The sequence below is a fragment of the Volvox carteri genome (assembly GCF_000143455.1).
Source record: "Volvox carteri f. nagariensis unplaced genomic scaffold VOLCAscaffold_17, whole genome shotgun sequence".
In the NCBI taxonomy this organism is placed as follows: Eukaryota; Viridiplantae; Chlorophyta; class Chlorophyceae; order Chlamydomonadales; family Volvocaceae; genus Volvox; species Volvox carteri.
The window spans coordinates 175515-196638 of NW_003307560.1; the positions used below are offsets into that span (position 1 = coordinate 175515).

At 56.6% G+C, this 21124-nt stretch overlaps 2 protein-coding genes across 2 annotated transcripts; one reads left to right on the forward strand and one right to left on the reverse strand.

Moving 5' to 3' along the window:
• Positions 1–571: 571 nt before the first annotated feature.
• Positions 572–5784, reverse strand: VOLCADRAFT_90465 (uncharacterized protein; the record flags this gene model as incomplete). The annotated part of the gene is made up of 10 exons (XM_002950105.1): positions 572–688; positions 1205–1314; positions 1911–2085; positions 2173–2208; positions 2446–2671; positions 2942–3039; positions 3616–3681; positions 4345–4443; positions 5033–5123; positions 5627–5784. 10 exons carry the CDS (start codon positions 5782–5784, stop codon positions 572–574), a joined length of 1176 nt encoding a protein of 391 aa, XP_002950151.1.
• Positions 5785–9728: 3944 nt separating this feature from the next.
• Positions 9729–19137, forward strand: VOLCADRAFT_90466 (uncharacterized protein; the record flags this gene model as incomplete). Its single annotated transcript, XM_002949987.1, has 12 exons — positions 9729–9865; positions 10165–10429; positions 10775–11233; positions 11545–11672; positions 12206–12416; positions 12657–12747; positions 15313–15971; positions 16246–16350; positions 16762–16886; positions 17270–17441; positions 17796–17927; positions 18241–19137. 12 exons carry the CDS (start codon positions 9729–9731, stop codon positions 19135–19137), a joined length of 3381 nt encoding a protein of 1126 aa, XP_002950033.1.
• Positions 19138–21124: the final 1987 nt, after the last annotated feature.

Here is a 21124-nt window from a genome sequence, read left to right on the forward strand (position 1 = left end):
AGCTCGATGATGATGAGTAGGAGAGGAGCATCACTAACCTAACCGCCGCATGGCAACGGTCACGCTCGCATCCCCCGCACGTCCCTGCCCTCGTTCGCCCTTCGTCGCAAACTCTCCCCACATACACGTCACCGCGGGTCCAGTACTGCAAGCACAACCGCAACCAACTCGACCCATTACAGCTGGCGGCTGCTGCTGCTGCTGTATTTCAGGGCCAGGAATATAACACGTGGCTCTTGAATACCACTAACTCAGTTACCCCACCCCATCCCACCCCAACCTAACGAACACCCAGTCTTACATCGTGCAGCTCCGGACACCCCATCCAGCCCGCAGGGATGAGCTCTCCTCCCTCCCCTTCCCCCCAACATATATTAAATACATGCTGTATGGCTGCTGCTGCTGCTGACCTCTGTCTCCACCCTATTTCCACTCCCTCGCTCTTCACACACACGGACAAAAAAATATAACATATATAGAGGGATATATAATTATAAATATTATATGTAGAGAGAGAGAGAGGAAGACAAACAAATATATGTCCTATATCCTTTCTCCTCTCCAAGCCATATCACCATCCATGTTTGAGCGCCACCACGGTCTTATGTCGCGGTGTGGCCTCCCGGGTGACGACCGCCGCGAACCCCGCATCGCGAAGAGCACCGGGCATGTCCAGAGTGATGTACTCCTGAAGGGCGGGCGGGGGAGACCGGGTGTATGGGTGCGGGTGTATGGGTGCGGGTGTTACGGGTGCAGGTGTATGGGTGCGGGGAACGGAGGTGGCGAGTGACACCGGATGAGTCCGGGTTGGTCAATGCAGCAGTGCTAATACACGCATAGGCATAGCAGGAATAGCAGTAGTGGTGGCGACAAGGCCATCTCAGCACAGCGGACTAGTTAGCAGGAAATAAACTTTCCCTCGGGGCCCCTGACTACTGCTGCTGCACAAAAAGCACATCGTGTCGGGTTGGTCATGTTTCTTGGAGGGGGGGGGGTTGCACGAGGAGTTCCGGCCAACAACGAATTTGGTTAGGTTTGTACTATTCCGGTTGCAGTCGGTGCGCTTGACACGTGTGTCGGCAATTGTATCATTCTTTTACTTTTGACCTTTGCTTATCAAACCCCGCCTACATTACCACGCGCGGCCATGCACGCCACGCGGCCCCCACACCAAACCACCCCACCCCACCCCACCCCACCCCACCTGGAGCCAGGGCTCTGTAGACTTGAAGGCGGTGTAGGCGAAGGGGTTTCCGAAGATGCGTTGGAAGGTGGCGGACTGCGGGTTCATCTCCATGACCGCCATTACACCACCTGGCACGGGGAGGAGGCGGGGTGGGGGTGGGGGGGGGAAAGGGTGTTGTTGCGAGTGTGCGCGGAGGAAGGGTGTTATACGAAAGTACGAAACTGCCGTACGAGGGAACCAACCAGCACTTGTTCAAGGCAGCAAGGGCAGTGGAGACCCAGCCAAGCCAAGGCGCAGACGACAATAACTCCCCAGTGATGGATAGCTACTCACGAAAATGTCGGTATCGGTCAAATTTCCCGGGGCTGCATCAATCTACCTTTCCCCCTGGTCCCCCCCGATCTTCCCCCCCCCCCGACATACACTTCCCGCCCCCCCAACCCCCTTTTTTCGCCGCCTTTACACCTCCCTTTACTATTTTACGGCTTGGGTCTACTGCTCTTTTTCCGCTCTTATTTTAGTCTTGGCGGCTAGGTAGGTAGTTTTCCGCTCTCGTCATGACTACATCATCACGAGGACTGCTTTTTCACAACCGCCGACTGGTTAGTTGTAATTTTCTACATCTGCAGCAGCACTTTTTTTTCATTTTGCAGCAGCTTCATTCGTTCGTGGTTTGTCTTTTCCCCCCCAATCCCCTTCACCCCCTCCCCGTGCCCCCACCCACCCGGCCTCAGCACCCTGAACGCCTCCCTCATTATGTTCCGCGTCGCCCCCTGGGGCAGCTCGTGGCACACCAGGCACAAGGACACCAGGTCCTGACTTCCCGCGGGAAGGGGGGTGCGCTCAGCGGCCCCGTGAAGCAGGGTGAGCGCCCCCTCGGGGACACCGCCGTTGGCCGCCTGAAGAAGGGGTCGGTTGGTTGGTGCGGTAGGGAGATGTGGAAAGCGGGGTGGAGGTGTGCAAGGGTGAAGGTTATGTATACACACATGTATGCAAAAGGTAGGAACCGGTTGTGCATGAAGCTGTGAAGCCGGGACGGGGACGGGGATGGGGCGCGGGGACGGGGGACACCGAATTGATGAGAGAACATTGCCCCCAGGGGGGTGTTGATATATTGGTGGTGATGGGGGGTGTAGGAGTGGAAGTGGGAGTAGGTCGGGGTGTAGTAGGTAGGTAGGTAGGTAGGTAGGAGCGAATCCCTTTCACACATACACCGTGCACACACACGCTACACCCAACCCGACAGCGCCCCCCCCCACCTGCCGCAGCTCCTGCTCGTACCGCCCCACCGCAATCAAGTGCGGGGACAGGTCCACACCCGTGACACGGTCGGCACTCGGGAAGGCCCGCATCAGCTCCAGGGTGGATAGACCCGTGGCGCAACCCAAATCCGTAATCGTGCGGATGTTTCCTGGATCCACGCCCAGATCCGACAAACACTGCAGAAGTCTTGCGGAGTAGCTGGCGCGCAGCTTGGCGTCGCCCCTGTCACCAGAAGAAACCACCGTACCAACACCCCCCGGTCACCGTAATAAGGGGTGGTTGGGTTGCCCCCGGACGGAGTCATACGGACACATAGCACATGCATCCGCATCAGCAACAGCATCAGCATCAGCAACAGCAGAGGCAACAATCTCCCCCAGATTCCCCCACGTCCCCCCTAACGGGGCCCCCCCTCCACCGCAGGCAACACGTGCAATTCGCTTCTAACCCCCTCCCCCCCCTGGAGCAACCCCCCCTCCCCCGGGCGCTCACTCGGGGTCCATTTCCCTCCCCGCAGGGTCCATCACCGCGGCGTGTACGGACTTGGCCGCCATCGTCACCTCCAGAGCCGCCTCCCAGCACAGATTGCCCTGAGGGCACAGGAGGGAGCAGGAGGGCGCAGGAGGGAGAGAGGCAGGGAGGGGAGGTGCAGGGGAGACATTTGCAAAAGTCGAGGAGGGAATCAGCTGCCGACATGTCCAAACTACTGCGCAAACTGCCGTACCAGTACAAAGCATTGACGCAACTGCCCGAAGTATACCGACATCATGAAGAGGGGGAGGAGGTAGAGGGTGAGGAGGAAGTTCGGGGGTCAATGGGGGCAGAGATAGTCGAAGAAATAAACCCTGGACATGCTGTAGCTGTAGCTGTAGGTCCACCACCTCTATACACAAGTAAACACATCAAAAACGCTATCGAGGGAAAGGGCGAGATCGTGGAGGAAAAGTGGGGAAGGGGGAATCTGGGTATTCTTACTCGCAGACGTGCCGGGGAGCAGAGCATTCCGGCAGGGAGCCAGACCGCAAAGCGCCGCACGCAGACGCCTTCTCCTGCGGGGGCCCCCTTTTTGGAGGGAAAAGGGAACCACCTGGGGGGCCCCCCCCACACACACAGCAGCTCCTCCACCGCCGTCTCCCCTCCTCCCTTCCTCCCCGCCCCGTACGCACCTTGCCGTACGCATGGAACGGCTGCGTGTAGTAATCCGGATAAGTGACTGCGGGGTTGGTGACGGCCTGAGAGGTGGTAGGAGTGCGGGTGGTAGGGTAGGGATACATGGGGATACGGTACATGTGCCTGTGGTGAGTGGGTTGAGGTGGGTGGGTTTGGGTGGGTGCGACACACGCTGGAGACGTCCTCTGTTATGTTATGTAGAACACAAAAGGGAGGCAAAGCGCGCAGCCAAAGAGACGCTGCTCGTTTGTGTTTTAGAGCTAGACCCGACCCAGCCACCACCACCACCACGCCAGGTGCGGTGTTTGGCCAGGTGGTGGATTCTCCGCCTTTCCTGATCTACATCCACCTCCCCTATCTCCCCATCCCAACACACACATACACACACACATACACACACACATACACACACACATACACACACATACACACACGCATACACACACATACACACACATACACACACATACACACACATACACACACATACACACACATACACACACACACACACATACACACACACCCTCTCTACGACCTTGCCACCACGACAGACAGCAGGGGAAGGAGCTTGGGCGCGAGGAAGCGCAATGGTCCTCTGTACACCAGGGCCTAAATTACAGCGAATACGCTGTACGATCCAGCCGCACTATTGGCGTCGTATATTGCACGGCAGCCATGAAACGTATATACATGTGTGTAGATTACGCACATTTAAAACGTACCTTAAGTCGCGCCTCCCAGTCCTGCGCCTGCATGCCGCGCATGGCGCCCTCCCAGTCCAGGCCCAGGGCCTCCGCGCGCTTCACAATCATCCTACGTGCCTGCACGGGTAGTGAGGGGGTTGAGTTAAGGGGATGGCGGGCCCGGGCCCCGGGGTGGTGGTGATCCGTGTTTCCATAGCTAAACCTGAGCTCTTCATGACGAGCGGGAGGTCCCGGGAGGTAGGGTTGGAGGAGGGGGGGGTAATCCGCGATGGCGGGGGGGAGCCAAAGGCGGAGAGGTGGCCCGCTGAGAGCTGGTCGCCATCAAGAAACGAGCACCGGGCCGGGTATCGCCTTTTGTGTGGGTGTCTCCAGGAGCACCTGGCACCTCACTTCCACGTTACCGTCCACGTCCCCCTTCACCGGCCCACCGGTAGCGGAGGTACCACGGGGTTCCGAGGCCAACGAGTGAGAGAGCCTTGCTGCTGAGCACCGCAACTGGCGGGCACAGAGTAGTATCGCACAGCAGTATCTCACATGCCACAGACAAACCAACCAACGCCTGTGGCGGGATGCGACCCTGCTAGTGCGGCTACTGCTGCTGTGATGGCGGAGCGTGAGCGGCAGATGTGAAGGCCCTGGGAGTTTTGCGTAGGACAGATAAAGGCTTTGCAGGCGGAGGGGGAAGGGGGAAGGCGCTGGCGCTCACATTCTTGGCCGCAGCGTTGAAGAAGGGGGGGAACCTGAAGAGGGCCTCCACGGCCCCCATCAGCAGGGGGTTGAACTGGCGGCCGGGGGGGCTGGGGGGGGGGTCGTGTGGCGGGGCAGGTGTCGATGAGGACGGGGGAGGGGGCGGGGGAAGTGGCGTCATTTGGCGGTCGACACCAGGACACTAGGGTGGACGCAATGCCGTTCGCTTCTGAAGGACGGCGTGGAAAATGGCGGAAAAAGATTATTACGTTTGGGTTGGGGTTGGGGGGTAGGGGGGTTGATGTATGGGGTGACGGGGGTCCTTTGGGCTTGTGCGGACATTTTGTCGAGCAGCAACCAAGCAGGAAGTAGGAATGCTCTCGTTGCTTTGTAGCGTTTAATAGGATGCTGAGCTGGTGCTGGATAAGCAAATGCATTGAGCGGGGGGAGAGGTCCTGTGCTGGTAGCCAGGTCAGCGCTTCGTTAAGCTTGGGTTATCACCCGTTTGGAAGTACTTCGGCGCACGTCTGCACATAAAAAATTCAGAGCTACACGTCCTCTTCCCAGTAATAGCTTTGCCATAACCAGCTTGCTGCCTGTTGGCTGCTCGCACCTGACGGTTTCCTGCGCCCGGCATACAATGCACACTTGACGTTTGCAGACCGGAGGTCTAGCCTGTAAGATCAGGCCCACTTCGTAAGGAGTAGCTTGCAAAACTTGCTTTGCAGGGTTGAGTTCTACCTGCTGAAAAGGCTTAATTGTCACGCGCATCGTGGGGGTTTGGTCGGGATCCGTCTCGGTTTATGCCCTGAGCAAACAAGAGGTGTTATTGGTAGCAATGTTTTGACGGCACTAGCACTCCTGCAGAAAGATATCCACATTAGAATATTTTGAGGGTACCAGAGTACGGCGTCCAGTTAACAGGAAAAATCCTTGCCATGCTTTGTAGCATAACCTAACCAATTTAAATTCAGCAAGTATAGTATGCGGTTGACCACACATCTAATTGTCAATAAATGGCCATGATGCAGTGTCGACAGTTGCCGGATGTGGGAAGGCAGTAACCTTCAACAGCGCGCTCTGCACACGCTTACAGGTACCAGTACGCAAAATGCAACAATCTGATGCATTTTAAAAAATAGACAGATTCGTATGTATGGTCCGACGCGCGCCGCAGTATAAACGCCGGCGTTTCACGCACCACCCTTGCTTTCGGAGCTTGCACTAGCCAAAGCGCAGCGGCCAGCTCAAGAGTAAGGTTACTGGGTGGGGCCAAATTCAAGTGCTTGTTTAGATGCACGGTTCCCACGGAAGTGATTGCACACCACCTGTTCCTAGCCTTTCGGTAATCAATCCACCTCGGACTGCCTAGACTCCTTGTAAAGGAACCCACGGCTCCGGAGTTAAGGAAATGGTAAATCATGGCCGTTTACACAAGTCCCTCGAAAGGGGCTTCAAACAGTAGACCATGCCTTTGAAATGGTACTGCAGTACCGTTACGGAGCTGCCCGTGCAACCCTTCTCACACTGAAGCGCATCCACAAAAAGGAATTTGTGCAATGGGCATATAGGGACAGGATTAAGTCCGGAGGTTCGACACGCTAAAATATGGCATACAAGCTAACACGCAGATACACAAATCACACAAATCAGTCCAGGTGGGTTACCTGTCCAAACGATACAGCACACGCTAGTGCAGCATACGAGGCAATATCAACTGGGACGGGCCCCCGGCTACTGCTAATGATCCTATCCGTTTGAACGAATCCGTCCGCCATCCGCAGGTGGTCCGCAATACGTCATGCGATCATAATGAGGCAAAGGGGACATACATGCACGATGAGAAAAGGACGCTAATGTGCCGGGCTTTGACATAAAAATGGCTATGGCTCTCTCAGCGTTGTATGAAACAGCACAGAACTGGCGTACAACAATTTCAGCACCTCTAAAACCTATCTGTAAGGAACAATATGGGGCGGATGCAGTACCTGCCCCGAGGAAGATCAGACAGCCATCTCGGACACAATATACATTGTCCGTAAGGTCCGTAAAGCCGGTCAGGACAGCGCCGATGCGCGTCTACCGCATGCAACGCCCGTACAAGCGGACATGAATTGAAACGTCGCCTGCACACCAATTTTCTGCAAACGGCTAGAACATACGTTAGACATTACGCAGAACACTCAAAAACGGTTCATTCACACAGGGTTTGGCCACCATGTGCCCAGCGCATGCCTGCTACGGCACCAAATGTGTGCAGGAAAAGGTAGCATAAATTGGCATGCGGATGTACATGCAGGATACACAAGCGTAAGTGCAGAGGAAACGGTAACTAAAGGACGCGTCAATGTTACTCTCCAAGATCACCTCTACGCTGTGCCGTCCATGGCTATTCCCGATGAAATATTTACAGCTGTGCCAAAGCTTTTAATTAGCTCCGGCGTCCCTGCCGCTACGATAACTCTTCCTCACTCGCGCTCTTTGGTGCACGCTCCGCTTGCTGCGTTTTCGAGCTATTGATAATTCCAAGCTCAACAGCTGGAAATTCCTTTTGAGGAGCTGACGCGGTTCGACGATGACGTTGCGCTGACTGGGGCTGGGCGGCCGTTGCGTCGTCGCATGACTCTTTCCGGGCTGGAAACCAGCTGATCCTCGTCAGGTCGCTCAGCTTGACCATGGTACAGAAACTAAGTTGAAGGTTTAGATGTGGTCACAAATGTGCTGGTTTAGAAAGCGTTTCCTACTTGTCCCATGAAAAAAGCTTGCATGTATAAACTGTATTATATGATAATAACATTCAATAAGTATAAACGGTTTCCCTCTGTATAATGGATTATGACCCATACCAGTTGCGCACATTTTCGGCTGCGTTGGAAGATCCAATGGAATCCAACGACAACCAACTATCCTTGGTGGTCGCAGTCATTAAAAAAAAGCATCTTGCTTGATTTACCTTAATGATTGAAAGGCCCGACACTCTGAAGGTAGGACAGTATCCTAAGATGTTCGACGTATGGTAGAGCAAGGTTCAGTACGACAGCACACCCCGACAGGCGCGGACGGACCGCAGCGGTTTGCTTAGGGTTTGTGCAGCGGAGCCTTGGATGAGATGCTGATTCCTGCACTCTGCTCGTCTATTGCCACGATCACTGCCTATCTACTGCAAACCGCCTCAGGCACAATCGGAACCCAGGACTGTCAAAACTAAAACCGCGCAATGAGTCGCAATACGGATCGGATACAGTTAAACATGTAACTGAATTATAAGCAACCTTTAGAGGAGGGGAAGCCAGTGCGGAGGATAGGAATCGTCTAAGAGGGAGTAAGGCGACCAAGTAGCCACAGCCGCCATTGTCGCCGCCACGCCCTGCCAAGCCCCCCTGCCTTGACTACGTCCTCATAGCGCCCCTTTGACTAGATAATTACGGCACTTGGATGCGTGTTCACCAGCAGCAAATGATTCCTCAGCCCATCCCGTGTCACCGTTGCTGCTGCCGCCGCCTTTTGAACAAATTGAGCCTGCACTCGGCCTTACAGCAGCGTGATGCACGGGATTGGGGGCCAGCTGTACGCAGCAGAACGTGACCCATGCACCGTCCTGCACGTGGCAATTCCAAAAAGTGTATCACTCGGTTCACTGATCGTGATTACCGGATGATGGTAATTGCCCGGCGGGTTAAGCTCGGGAGGGAATGGCGCCGGGTGGTGACTGCATAGGACCGGCATGTCGATGCTTCCTGTACCACAGTGCAGCCATCGCAGGGGGTTGGCACGCCCATACCCGGAAGTCTACAGGCCCTTAATGTCCTTCCATGTCCCACAGTGTGCTTTAAATCCGAAGTTTCGATGTCGACCTCCTTGCCGTTGAGGCAGAGGCACGCCATGACGTGCCAAATTGTGGCTGACGCCGAAATAGCGACCGTGGTGGCCGGCAGGCGGAGTGTCGCATGCCGTGACGAAATTGCGCTGTCGTCTAAGTTGATGCGGGTTTGCTGGTCCTTGCATTTTAGCGGACTTCTCATCGTGTGGCCACGTGTGGTCCATCTATTGAGGAGGCTGTGTGTAAAAAATGCGTTTGCTAAAAGGCGAGTTCAAGCGCGGGGGTGAGGAATTTCTCATCGGCTGTTTGGTTGCGAGCCCCGGCCTAACTGTAAGACTTCCTACGCACTACAGCTGCACTACCTTTAGTAGAGGGACCTTCAAGCACATTAACACGACTTGTCCAGCTGGATTGTCAATGAACATCACCACGGAAATGCTGCCAGGAATGGGAACCACGGAAGCCATTTGCTGCAAGCAGTAGCGGTTGGCCTCTCCGTCGGTGGGCCATGATGCCCCTGAAGTTTAGCAGGAGGCTGGAACACTTTACAGGAGGCAGTTTAAAAATAAAGTTGCTCTATCTATTTGTTAGACATCTGCACTCAGCGGAATTTCAAAGGGCCCAGAAACCAGATCCAACAGCATTGGAAAACTTCACGGCTTGGGCTATTGGATCGACCCCAAACTACACAGAGAGTAATATTATCAAATCTGAATTGCCAGCTCTTACAGCGAGGAGGGTTGCCGAGTTATCTCTGTATCGGTTCCAACTGGCGCGATACTTCTTCCCTGTTGACAAGCGCAAGTGCCGCTCGTTGCAGATGCTGCTACTGTTAACAAATTAGACACCTCTAGACTACCTCCTGGGTTCTGACCGTGGACTTGTGAGTGTCATAATGGATTTCCGGAAGACGTATGCTGGTCCTGGTTCGCGCTCACCGGGCGATCCCTTCGCTCAGTTCAGCAAGGACACTAGACAGGAACGGGATGACCGTGCTCGCCAAGAGCCGTATGGTAGCTCCAGACTCAACAGGTCAGCGCAGTTAAAAACGCGCCTTGCGACCTCGTGAACGCCGGGGGCCTAGAAGAAGACAGTTACAACGATACGACCATTTGCTAGGGACCTTGGGCATCAGACGTCGAGGAATAGTGAGTTTTCCCTTTTAATTTTGCTCAGGCCGACACAGTCATCCATTGCAAAAGGCGCTGCCGATAACCGCGCTCAAAGAAACTCATTATCGGCCAGGTGAGGCTCCTCCTTGCTTAAAGTGCTGAGGAGAGCACGGAGGCTTGCACGTCGGCATTAATTGCCTCTTGGCTCATACCTTGCAGGACCGGGAGCCGCTACACCAATTTCACCCAAAGCACCTCTGATTTGGGGCCGGCGCTGCGAAGCCCGGGCCAGACGGGTAAAAGCAACATCCCCCGGCAGCCCGGTCACCAGCCTCAGCAGAGCCCTCATGCTCCCCCTTCACCACCGCCGCCTATAGCTGTCGCTACCACAACCGCCGAGACGAACGAAGACAAGCTGCAAGACCTCATTGATGCCGGCCAGGAGCGTGAGGCGCAGCTCTTGGAGCAGAAGCGCCAATTGGAGGTCGGTGCCGGTCATAAACTTGCGTTGTCGTTCTGTCTTGCATAGCATGCGGGAAATGACGGCGCCCGTACCCGCGCCGTACCCGTGCCTCTCCGCTAACAACAAGGCCAAGGACGGATAGCGGAAGACTATTCCCTACTAGAAACCTACTAGGATTCCAAGTTCGTGTACCGCTTAAATGATTGTGAACCCCCTGGCGTGGTCACCCTTCTTCTCCCTTTCCTTCCTTTTTCACCTGTAATTATGCCGCTGACCGCTCCGGAATTTACTTTGGCAAGCGGGATCGCTTACCCGAATCCAATCAGCCGTGCTCAGGCAGTCGCCCGCTCTCCTGCCCCCACGCAGGCTTCCCTCCACGCCACCAACCTGCGCTGTGCTGAGCTTGCGCGGGGGCTGCAGCAGGCCACCGCCGCACTTGATGCCGAACGCGCCTCCGCGGTGCGCCTGCGCTGCGAGCGCGACGAGCACGCCGCAGAGCTGGACCGTGCGCGCAGCCAGGCGGCTGAGCTTCAGGCCTCCGGCAGCGTAGCAATGACCACATCTGAGGTGTGCCGGGCGGCGCTGTCTACAGCCTTCAAGGGCACCGTCTCTGCTATCGGCAGCGCGCACGAAGAGCTGGAGAGCGCGCTGGCGACGCAGCTACAGCAGCAGCTGGAATTGGATATGTACCGGGTCCGTGTGGAGGAGCTCGAGGACTTGGCGTTCGAGCGCGGCGCAGAGCTTGAAATGGCGAGAGTGGAGCGGCGGCAGCTGAGTCAGGCGATGGAGGAGCTGGCGGAGCGGCTCCAGACCCGCGAGGACGAGGTGGGATTTCGGTGGGGCTGAGAGATCACGAGATGTGTGATGGGGCTTTGGGTACAGGGGAGCAAACGGGTATGGCGGGACGGGAGACGAGGGAATAGGGATGGGGAAGTAGAGGTATACCATCTCTTCTGATCCTTGTCTGCCTTGCCTGGATGTCTTGGTGACCTGGTTCCCGCTCCGCCCTTTTACCCTAAGATTCTCTCTGCAGGGGACCATTCACCCAAACATTCCTGTTTCGGTTTTGTTCGGGTCAGCGCTGTTACCCCCTGCTGAGAATCCCCCGGGGTCGCCATCCTTACCTTTCCGCACAGCTAAGCGAACTGGTGTCGCTCCTTGCACCAAGTGGTGCCGCACCGGGAGACAAAGGAGCCAATGGTGATAACAGTGTAAATGGAACGTACCGCTTGGCCGTGGACCAGGTCAAGGGCTTGATGCAACGGTGCGCCGGGTGACGGGGCTCTGCTGTACGCGCGGGTCTGATGCGATCCTCGTGATGTTGTTCACCAGCTGAGCCAGCGTGGAAGATACAACGGAGGGGTAGCGGCGGCTCCGTGTTGGATACGGCTTGGCGGAGCAAAAATAGGTTGTTGGGCGGTCCTTTTAAGAGGCGGTCGGCGTACCGAAGTTGGAATTGAGAAGTTGTGCCAGGAAGGAGGGGGAATTGTTGGAATTGTTTCCATTCCGCACATGATGTATGTGCGTATGCACCCACCGGCGTGAAGCTCATGCGGTAATAAATGCTGTCGTGCTACCTTAAGAACAAGCTCCCTGAGCTCCGGGATCTGTGCTGCGCTGCTCTGCACCGGGTTGAGCTAGGCTAGGTTAGGCGCCCCACGGTGCCTCAGTGTACCCATCCCTCGTTTTCTCGTTCCCCGCCGAGCATATATAACCGGTCCACTCTTTAACAGCAAACGTATGTAGAAGCTTTTATCATGCATCTCCACGAACCCACCCACGTCCACGTCCACACAGGGTGCAGCAGCTGGAACAGCAGCTTGCAAGTCAGAGTGTGGATGTGGAGGCCCTGCTCAGCAGGGTGGCAGACTATCAGGACCAGGCGGCCCGCTTGCAGCAGCACCTGGCCAGGATTGGTCCCGGCTCAAGCTCCGAAACCGACGGCGGTGGCGGTGGCAATCCGGATGGAGAGGGGCAGCAGCAGGCACCCTCCGACCTGGAGACGCAGGTGGGTGGGAGGAGACCTAGAGGATCACCAGCATGAGGTGCCCTGGGATCTCCGTGGACGGACGAAGAGATGCACGGTCGACTTGCTGTGATGCCGGGTTGAGCTTGCTGCTCTTTGTTACGTTGTGACTGTATGGGGCAGCACAAGGCTGCTGCTGACTGAACTTTCGTTTCCTTGCCTGGCCTCTTAAACAACCGGGGCTAAGTCCACCGCAAAACTCCGCAAACCTGTAAATGGCAGGTTTTGGAGCTGGTGGCCGAGCGGGATCAGCTGGAGGGCGATAACCTGCAGCTGGCGGCGGAGAACGAGCAGCTGCACCAGGATGTGTCAGGTGGGTGGCTCTCCATGCCGCCGCTGGTGCTGCTGGCGGTGCTGCCGCTCACGTTGCTGCTGCTGTTCCTGCGTCTCCAGCAGCGTCGCAGCACCATTCTCCGATATACACCGTACGCGAGAAGCAGGGCTATAAACTAACCGGCCGGCCGTTGTATATTTTAACCGAATTTCATTTTAGTTGGATCTTAGATCTCACCTCTCCGCGTCTCCGAACCCCTCTCAGATTTTGCGTTTTTGCAATTTTATCCTGGTCGCCGTTAAAATGGGCGAGTATGCCGCGTCTCCTCAGGCGCATGCGCGTTTCATATTTTTAATATTGAGTATGCGGCGGGTGGAGGCGTTGGGGGTTGGAGACCTAGGTACAAGGATCCTTGCATTTGCATGGAGAGGGGCTGGGGGGCGGATCTCTTGTGATCCCTTTGCATTCCCGCAAACAACGCCACCTCACCGCTCTGTTGCGCTGTGTCGTGCTGTGCTGTTTTGTGTTGCGTGGTTTATGCCCTACTGTGTTGCGTTTCGTTGTGTTGTGCTGCGGCTTTTTCTATCGCACACAGGCGGACGTCCTGACGATGTCCCGCCGATGCCTCGGATGGTGAAGTTTGCGGCGCTCCTGGGATTGCTGCTCTTCAACGTAGGCTCTGTTCAGCGGCGGCGCAAAGCCTTGCGCCTATGCATGTGAACGCGCGAATGCGCTGAGGCAAATGACAGGGCCCGCCATTTTCAGCTGATTCTATCGTATTATTGTCATGTGTTTTGCGTATTCGTTTGTGGCTCTATATGCATCATGTCAAGGGTAGTAGAATGGGTATTTTTTTAGCTGCTGTCAACGCGCACAGCGAGCAGGGCAGGACGACAGGAAGAAGATAGTCATGTAGATAGTCATGTACATAGTCTACACCTTCAATGTCGCTGAGTATCAAGGCGTGTGAAAGCGTGCGCAAGCACGCGCACACAGGGTCACACGCACGCACACGTTCCAAGTTTAGCGTTTGGCCTTTTTGGTTTTTGCCATCACACGATTTAACACATTGACATGGCGATGCGCAGTCGCATTTGCATCCCCCATCATCGGCACGCGTGCTCTATATGATGGATAACTATCAACTGCATGGCTACATGCTTGTTGTTTTGAATGTGTGGTTATTGTTCAGCCTAAGGCAAAATCTTAATGCGCCGCCAGGCATCGTTGAGCGTGCTGCACAAAACAAAAGTCGTACATGATAGAGTGCCGTATGAGTAATGCCGTACTGTTTTGGCCAATGCGTGCGCTCAAGCTGCGCAGAACAAATTGCCTCTATTGTTATCCACGTGCAGTCACAATTATCTCGTACACCTAACCCAGCCAATTGAGGGAAAGACAGCTGCCTAATTGTTTCTCACGTAGTTACTCGACGTCGCGATCCGCCAGAGATTTCTCTGTGACAATGATTTTTCGCCGCAATCGTCATAAAGTCGGAGGACTGGCGTCCGCCTTTTGCCATTCGTTGTGTGGGGGAGCGGATCCAGCTTCGGAGCGGCTCTGGCGCTTTCCTTGCTCTGCCCGTTCGAACGATGGCGAGTAGATGGCGGCTGGGAAGGAGAGGGCTTAGGGGGATGCTTTCAGGACTACGGGTCGCGGGATTCCCTTGTGTAGGCGTGTATGAGAAGCGAACCGCCGGCGGACGAACCTGCGGATCGATGTCCCGGGCAGCAGCAGTAGCAGCACGAGGAGTTTGGTCTCGTACCTCATGTACATATTAGACGTGTAACCGTTGTTTGGCTTGCGCCGTACATTTCCCCCTGCGGGAAAGATTTCGTGAGCCTTGCATGCCGACATCGCGAACCCAGAGCACTCGTTACTGGGCACGAACCACCAGGGCGAGATCCGTACACATCCATCTAGGCAGCAGTACCACCATCGTTGCCGTCAGGATCGTCATAATCGTTATCCTTATCAGCAGCAACAACAGCAGTAGCGGGGGACTCCTTTCACGATCCGTATCTTAGATCCACTCCCCTTCAGGCCCATCCCAACCCCCTTAATGATGATGCAGTTAATCGCATCCCGTATGCGCCGCGCATGGTCGTGTGCCTAGACAAATGGTTATGTCAAATGTGCATGGAGTTCAGCCCCCGCCACTCGCTAGTTTTTGTGGCGACAGGAGGAGAAGCTAGTGCTCCGCCCAAGTATTGAACACACGGTGGACATTCGCACAAATTGTTTGCGCTCTTTTTTCGCGTTACCTTCTCTTCTCTTCCACGGGAGAAGGCCACGGCAACGACGCGCTACCTTTCCTTTCCCCCCTTTTCCTTCCCCCTAAACACCTCTTTGTCTTGCCGTGCCCTGGACCAATGCCCAGCTGCTCAATTCTTCCCCAGCTGCTGCATGAGTCGCGCAACTGCCGCAGCAACCCCTCTCCCTCACGCATCCACACTCCCTTCCGGCGCCCAACCATTCTCAGCTTAATTATGTTATTACCTCATGCTCTCCGGTCGTTCCTTAATGCCACCCGCCTTCTTTTGTTCCTCCCCATCCTGACCCCATCCTCCTGGTCTTTCGCCTTATCCTGCCTCCTCCGGCCAGCGATGCGCGACCGTCTCGAGGAGGTCCTGGTAACCGCGGCCGTATTCACGGCGGCGTCAGACCGTGACGCTGCCACCGCCGCCGAAGTGGCCCGACTGCAACACCAGCTGAACACGGAGGTGGCTCGAGCCGAGGAGTGGCGGACGCAGGCAGAGGCGGCTCGTGCGGAGGTGCAGGCGGCGCAGCGGCGCGCGGAGCACAGCGCCAGTGTACTCCAGGACTTCACCGCACAGGCCGAAGCGGCGCAGGCCCAAGCCGAGGCGGCACGCGGCGCGCTGGAAGCTGCCCGAGTGGAGGGCCTGAAGCTGCGCAGCGAGCTGGAAGCGGTGCGGGCGCGGGAAGCGGACTCGAGGGCGGAAGCGCAGGAGGCGAGAGTAAAGCTGGAGAGGGTCAGAGCGAAGCTGGAGACGGCGCGGACCGAAGTGGAGGCGGCGCGGACGGAGGCCGAGGAGGCGCGGGCAGACGCGAAGGAGGCGCGGGGCGAGGTGGAAGCGGCGTTGGCGGAGGCGTTGGCTGCAAAAGGGGAGCTGGAGTCGGTGAGGGAGCGGGCGAGCCTAGAGGCTGAGCAGGCGCGTGTGGAAACAGAGGAGCGAGTGCGAGCGGCGGAGAGTGAGCGCGTGGAGGCGCTGGAAGCGCGTGTGGCTGCGCAGGCGCTCCGGGTGAGTCGGTTTGTGTATGCCGGCGCGGAGCCGTAAGGGGGAACCGAGGAATGGCGGGTGACGGGACGGTAGTGGGGGAAGGAAGGTGTCAGTGCAGTAGCTGCCGGTGCACGGCCCTACAAGAGACCCTTTAGGTTCTCCAGCCTCACCTCCTGACTGTCAACCCAAAGCAAAGAGCCCTGGCAATTCCTAGTATACCCACCTGCCCTGCCGAGATAACCCCCCGTCCTCCCCGCCCACATAAAAACATTATATCCTCTCGTTGCTGCGCCAGGCCCAGGAGCTGGCTATAGAAGCGACGCAGCTGCGTAGCCGGGTTTCGGAGCTGCAAGACCAGCTGCTGGCGGGCCGGCGTGTCAGCAAGGAGGCCATGGAGCAGGTGCGGGGCAGGGGCCGATGGGTGTTGAGGCAAAGCCGAAGCTGATGAGCGAGTCAACGTGAAAGGAAGGGTATTTATGGAGAAGCGCGGGGGAGCATCAGGGCCAGAGTGAGGGGGGCCTATATTGATTGCAAGTCCTGGGTTTCTTCAAGGCTTGCGGTGTCAATGAGCTTAGCTTTCCTATGCTTACCTTAAGGACCGATTCTGGCCGTCCTGATGCTCGCAGCCCACCTTCCTCCATCTAGTCGCCCCTCCTCGCTTTGCCACTTTTCCTGTGCCGTATGAATAACCGCAACTTGTTGTGGCACCAGTGCTTCTCCCTCTTCCTCTGTCGCCGCTGCTGCCATCCCTTCCCTTCACATACACACACATATACACCGCAACCCCCTACCCCCCATCCCACCACCGCAGCTCAATACCATGCACGCCAACGAGGACGCACTCATGCAGCGCATCCTGGCGGGGGAGGCCGAGCGGCAGCAGCTGCTGGGACAGATCGATGAGGGCAACAGCACGCTTGCGGCCATGAAACGAAGGTAAAGGCATAATGGCACACGGAGGCCACGGCTTGCGTTCGTGGGGATATGTAGGATATGACTGTGTGCGTGTGTGTACGCTTGTGGCAAGATTGGTTATAACGTAAATGGGCGGGAGCGTGCAGCACGGCTGGGCAGAGGCTTCACTCAAAGGGGCTCGGGAATAGAATGTCCGTACATCGGTTTCTGGTCTTTCGACTATGTCCAGCGCGGCATGACCCACGGGGCCTTCATCGACGGCTGCTCATGGCCAGCAGTGCGGCGATGATCTACTGTCGGCCACTCCACACGTCATCCCACCCTGTTCTTGGCCTGTACTGCGCATGCTTTACCCCGCTCTGCCCTACCCTACCATGCCCGTTCTTGCCCTGTGGTGGCGACAGATTGGATGAGGCGACGCAGCAGGCGGCGGACGTGATGGAGCTGCGCACCCGGGTGGTGGAGCTGACAGCGGAGGCAGAGCGCCAGGCGGAGGCCGCCGCCGCGGCGGGGTTGCGGGTGGGGCCCCTGGAGGCGGAGGTGAAGGAGCTGCGGTTGACGCTGCGGGCGCATGCGGTGAGTTGTGAGGCCACGCTGTGTCTTGAATGGTCTGAATCGCGGGCAGGAACTTGCGAGAACGGTACTGATCCCGATGGCTGTAAGTATGCATGCATACATCTATGTGTGTATGTATTCACGTATGTTTGTACAATTATTCGTGTTTGATTACAGTTGTGTGGCTGACTGGTTTTCCGGTTACAGGATATGGCCCACTCCAAACTACACATGGTATAAGGAAATCCGTGTACCGCTGTGTCTGTGCTCCGTTGTAGCCCCGTGTAATGGCCCCGACCTGCCTCCCACTTCACCCACGCAGCCCCTCCTAGCCCTTTGATGTGATATTCCGCCTGACCTCAATCCCGGCCTCAGGAGCTGGCTAGCCAGGAGGCCCGTGTGGGCGAGCGCCGTGAGGCCCAGCTGATCGCGCTACGTCAGCGAGTGGTTGAGGCGGAGGACCAGCAGCGCCGCTCGGAGGTGGAGCTGCGGGTCCTCAAGGCTCAGGTACGGGGCGGCTGCTGAATGCTGTTGCTGCTGCTGCGGTGATGGTGGTGGTGATGGTGGTGGTGGTGGAGACTTAAGCACCGGGCGAGCACTGACCGAACCAATCCCGATTAGCAATAAGGTGCGCAGCCGACTTGACACACCTGATGACACGACAACGGGTGAGATGGTCCGAAGAGTTTTTATTGGTCGGAGCCCCTTTGGCAGACACCTCACATCCCAGTGGTTTACTAGGGTCATGTGTGGTTTCGGAGCAGCGTAGAACAATGGTTTCCTCCCACACCCACCCAACGCGCCCGCGCAACCCGTTCAGGTATCTGTAAATGAGCGCCTGCGGTCGCAAGTGGACGACCTGCAGGCTCGGCTCGCGCTGGCGGAGGCAGATGCTGCTGCAGTGCTGGCGGAGGCAACCGCGGCCCCATCAGGCGCGGCCAAAAGGCTAGTCGTCGACGCGTACACGCAGGTTGAGGGCAGCGATGCCGCCGCCGCCGACGACGACGACGGCGGTGATAGCGAGGACGCTACCGCGGAAGATGACAAGGGCCCCGCATCCCAGCAGGCTACATATAATTGTGAGTCTGCCGGTGACCGCGGCGGCGGCGGTAGCAGTGGCGGCGGGATCTTGCTGGCGCCAATGGAGTCCCTGAATAGCCCCTTGAAGGGCCCGATACTTTCGAGTCAGAGTCCGATGCGCGCACACACCGCGACCAGGCAGTCATTGCTCCTGGGGTGGCTGGGAAGCGCAGCTGGCGGCGGCGCTAGCGGCGCTGGCGGCGGCGCCGTCCCTCTCTTCAGCTCGGAGCACGTGGTAGCGGACAATCTGCTGGCTTCGTACAACACTATCCCGGAAGAAGATCCAGATGACGGCCATGGCGGTACCGTCGTCGCCGCCGCTACCGGCAGGCGGTACGGCAGAGGGTTGTTGTCTTCGTCGCAGTCGTCGAAGCGGCGCCGCTGGGGACGGGTCCGACCTCTGAGGGTGGTGTTTGAGTTGGCGGTAAAAGGCACACTAGTGGCGGGCGGCATGGCGCTCGGGCTGGCACTGGGGAACCCGCGGCCATTTCAGGGGCTGGCAATTGGTAGTATCAGTGGCAGCTCTGGTTGCGATGGCGGCGGGGGTGAAGCCGCGGCGACGCCGACGGGGGCGGCAGCGGCTGTGGTGGAGGCACTGATGGAGAGCGCTCCACCCCCGGCCATGGCTGCCGACTGAGGTAGGGCTGGTACTTGAGGAGTGTGTTGAGGCGCGATGTGAGTTTACTTCACGGTGGCATAAGCAGCGAGATAGGGTGATGTGATGAAAGGGAACACCACTTGAAGTTGGATATGTATTTGGGCGAGGTGGTATGTGTCCCGGGGTATTTCCTGCTTCACCCAGCTGTGTATGTCTTCTTAGTTAACCGTGACTAGATGGGCCCTATTGGTTGCCTTACCCGACCTACCACCATCTCACCACACCAACAAAAAGGTCACTTGGGGGAAACATAGCGAGGCGAAGTAAGCCCGATTAGGAGAAAGGCGGTATGGAATATGGAAGAGAGGCGTGACGACATGCCGCGTCCCTTTTGCCGACCTATAGTTGCATTTGGAGCAGCAGTAGGGAATAGTTGAAATATCGTTGCTCTGGACATCGTTGTCGCATTCGACTCGGTGGTTGTTGCGGGTGGTTGCAGTAGTGGTTTCGGTTGCAATGCCTGGTCTGGTTGGACATCGGCGCAAATCCCAGTTCCGGATGCCATCATGCGATTTTTTGCTGACTAGAGGACTTGTGTTGACAAGGCTACGAGACATGATATTAGGTAGCAGACTGGTAGCAGATCAGGTAGGTCTGGCGGTTTTCCTTAGACCTAGACCTAATGCGAACAAGTAGCTTCAGTTGAAACCGCAATTGTCTATGGCAGGGTGATTATTGCCTGAAGGTCATCTCTGTATTTGAACTAATGATGTGATGGTGTGACAACATGCTGCATTACACGATGTAGCCAGGAAGGGTTCGCACATTGCGAGCGGAAAAATAGTATTCAATCATCTCTTGTCGCTACGAGCACTGCATCCGTGCTCGCGCATGCCATAGCGTTACATACCATTCACTACTCTTAAGCATTGTATTCCGTCTTCAATACACCCACACACATTAATCTTTTTTAATAGCCGACGGCCGCCATCGTTGTAACAGTTTAATAGTCACGACGCATTCACTGGGTTACGGCCGGAAGGAATTGCCAATACTGAAGGAGAGTGGGGGTGCTTAAAACTCTTTGTACTGCATGGGGGGATTGAAACAAATCACTCGTTATGCGCCTACATAGGCATCCTATGGTTTTCTTGCTCTTCTCCGAGGATATTGCACTAGTGTCCACCTCCCAGCTAAGGAGGGAGGGTCCCCAGTTCACGCTCAACAACAGGCTGCTATTGTCAGGTCTGGCATTTAAGTCATGAAGGAAACGGCGCCCGCCCCTGTCCATTGCAGGTTGACGGCGCATTAGCAAGCACACTTAATGTGCAATGCGACAGAAATGATGCCGTAATATAGATAAGAATTCCTGCATGGTTTCCTGCATGGCCTGCAATGCTCGGTCAGGATGCTCTTCGCTTAGCTTCCAGGTGCACCAATCGCGCCTGGCCGCATGCCCGTCATTGTTATGACGGTGCCGCCTGTCCGAGCCTAGCGGATTTGCATGCGTGGCTAATGCATCTAATGCATGAGACAGAACTGGGAAATTGTTGACACGGATGATGATGATGATGAGGAGGAGGAGGAGGAGGAGGAGGAGGAAATAAGGGGAAGTAGGACGCCGTTCTGTCCGCCGTCACCCCAAGGCGAGATCCCATGCGGAGGATTCCGTCATCATCTACACTCGTCGCCACTCGCGTGTGCGCCCTGAGCACCTCGTCTTCTTGGTATCACATACGGCTGTGTGGCTCTCACTCCGCATGGCCTCTATATGGTGCGGTCCTGTGGTCGGTCGGAGGCACGCACGCACGTACCACCCGACCGAATACCGAATTACTAATGCATCTAATCATGGGACAAAACACTTCTTGGGCAACACACATCCTGCGCTCCCGAAAACACCGCAAAAGCATTGCCAGCTAAAGGCCAGGGCGTGAGTGCCGAAATGGAGCCAGCGCATGCCGTTACACCCGCGCTGTGAGACCATTTGTGTCCCGGGCCAAACATGGGGGTGATGAAAGCGATC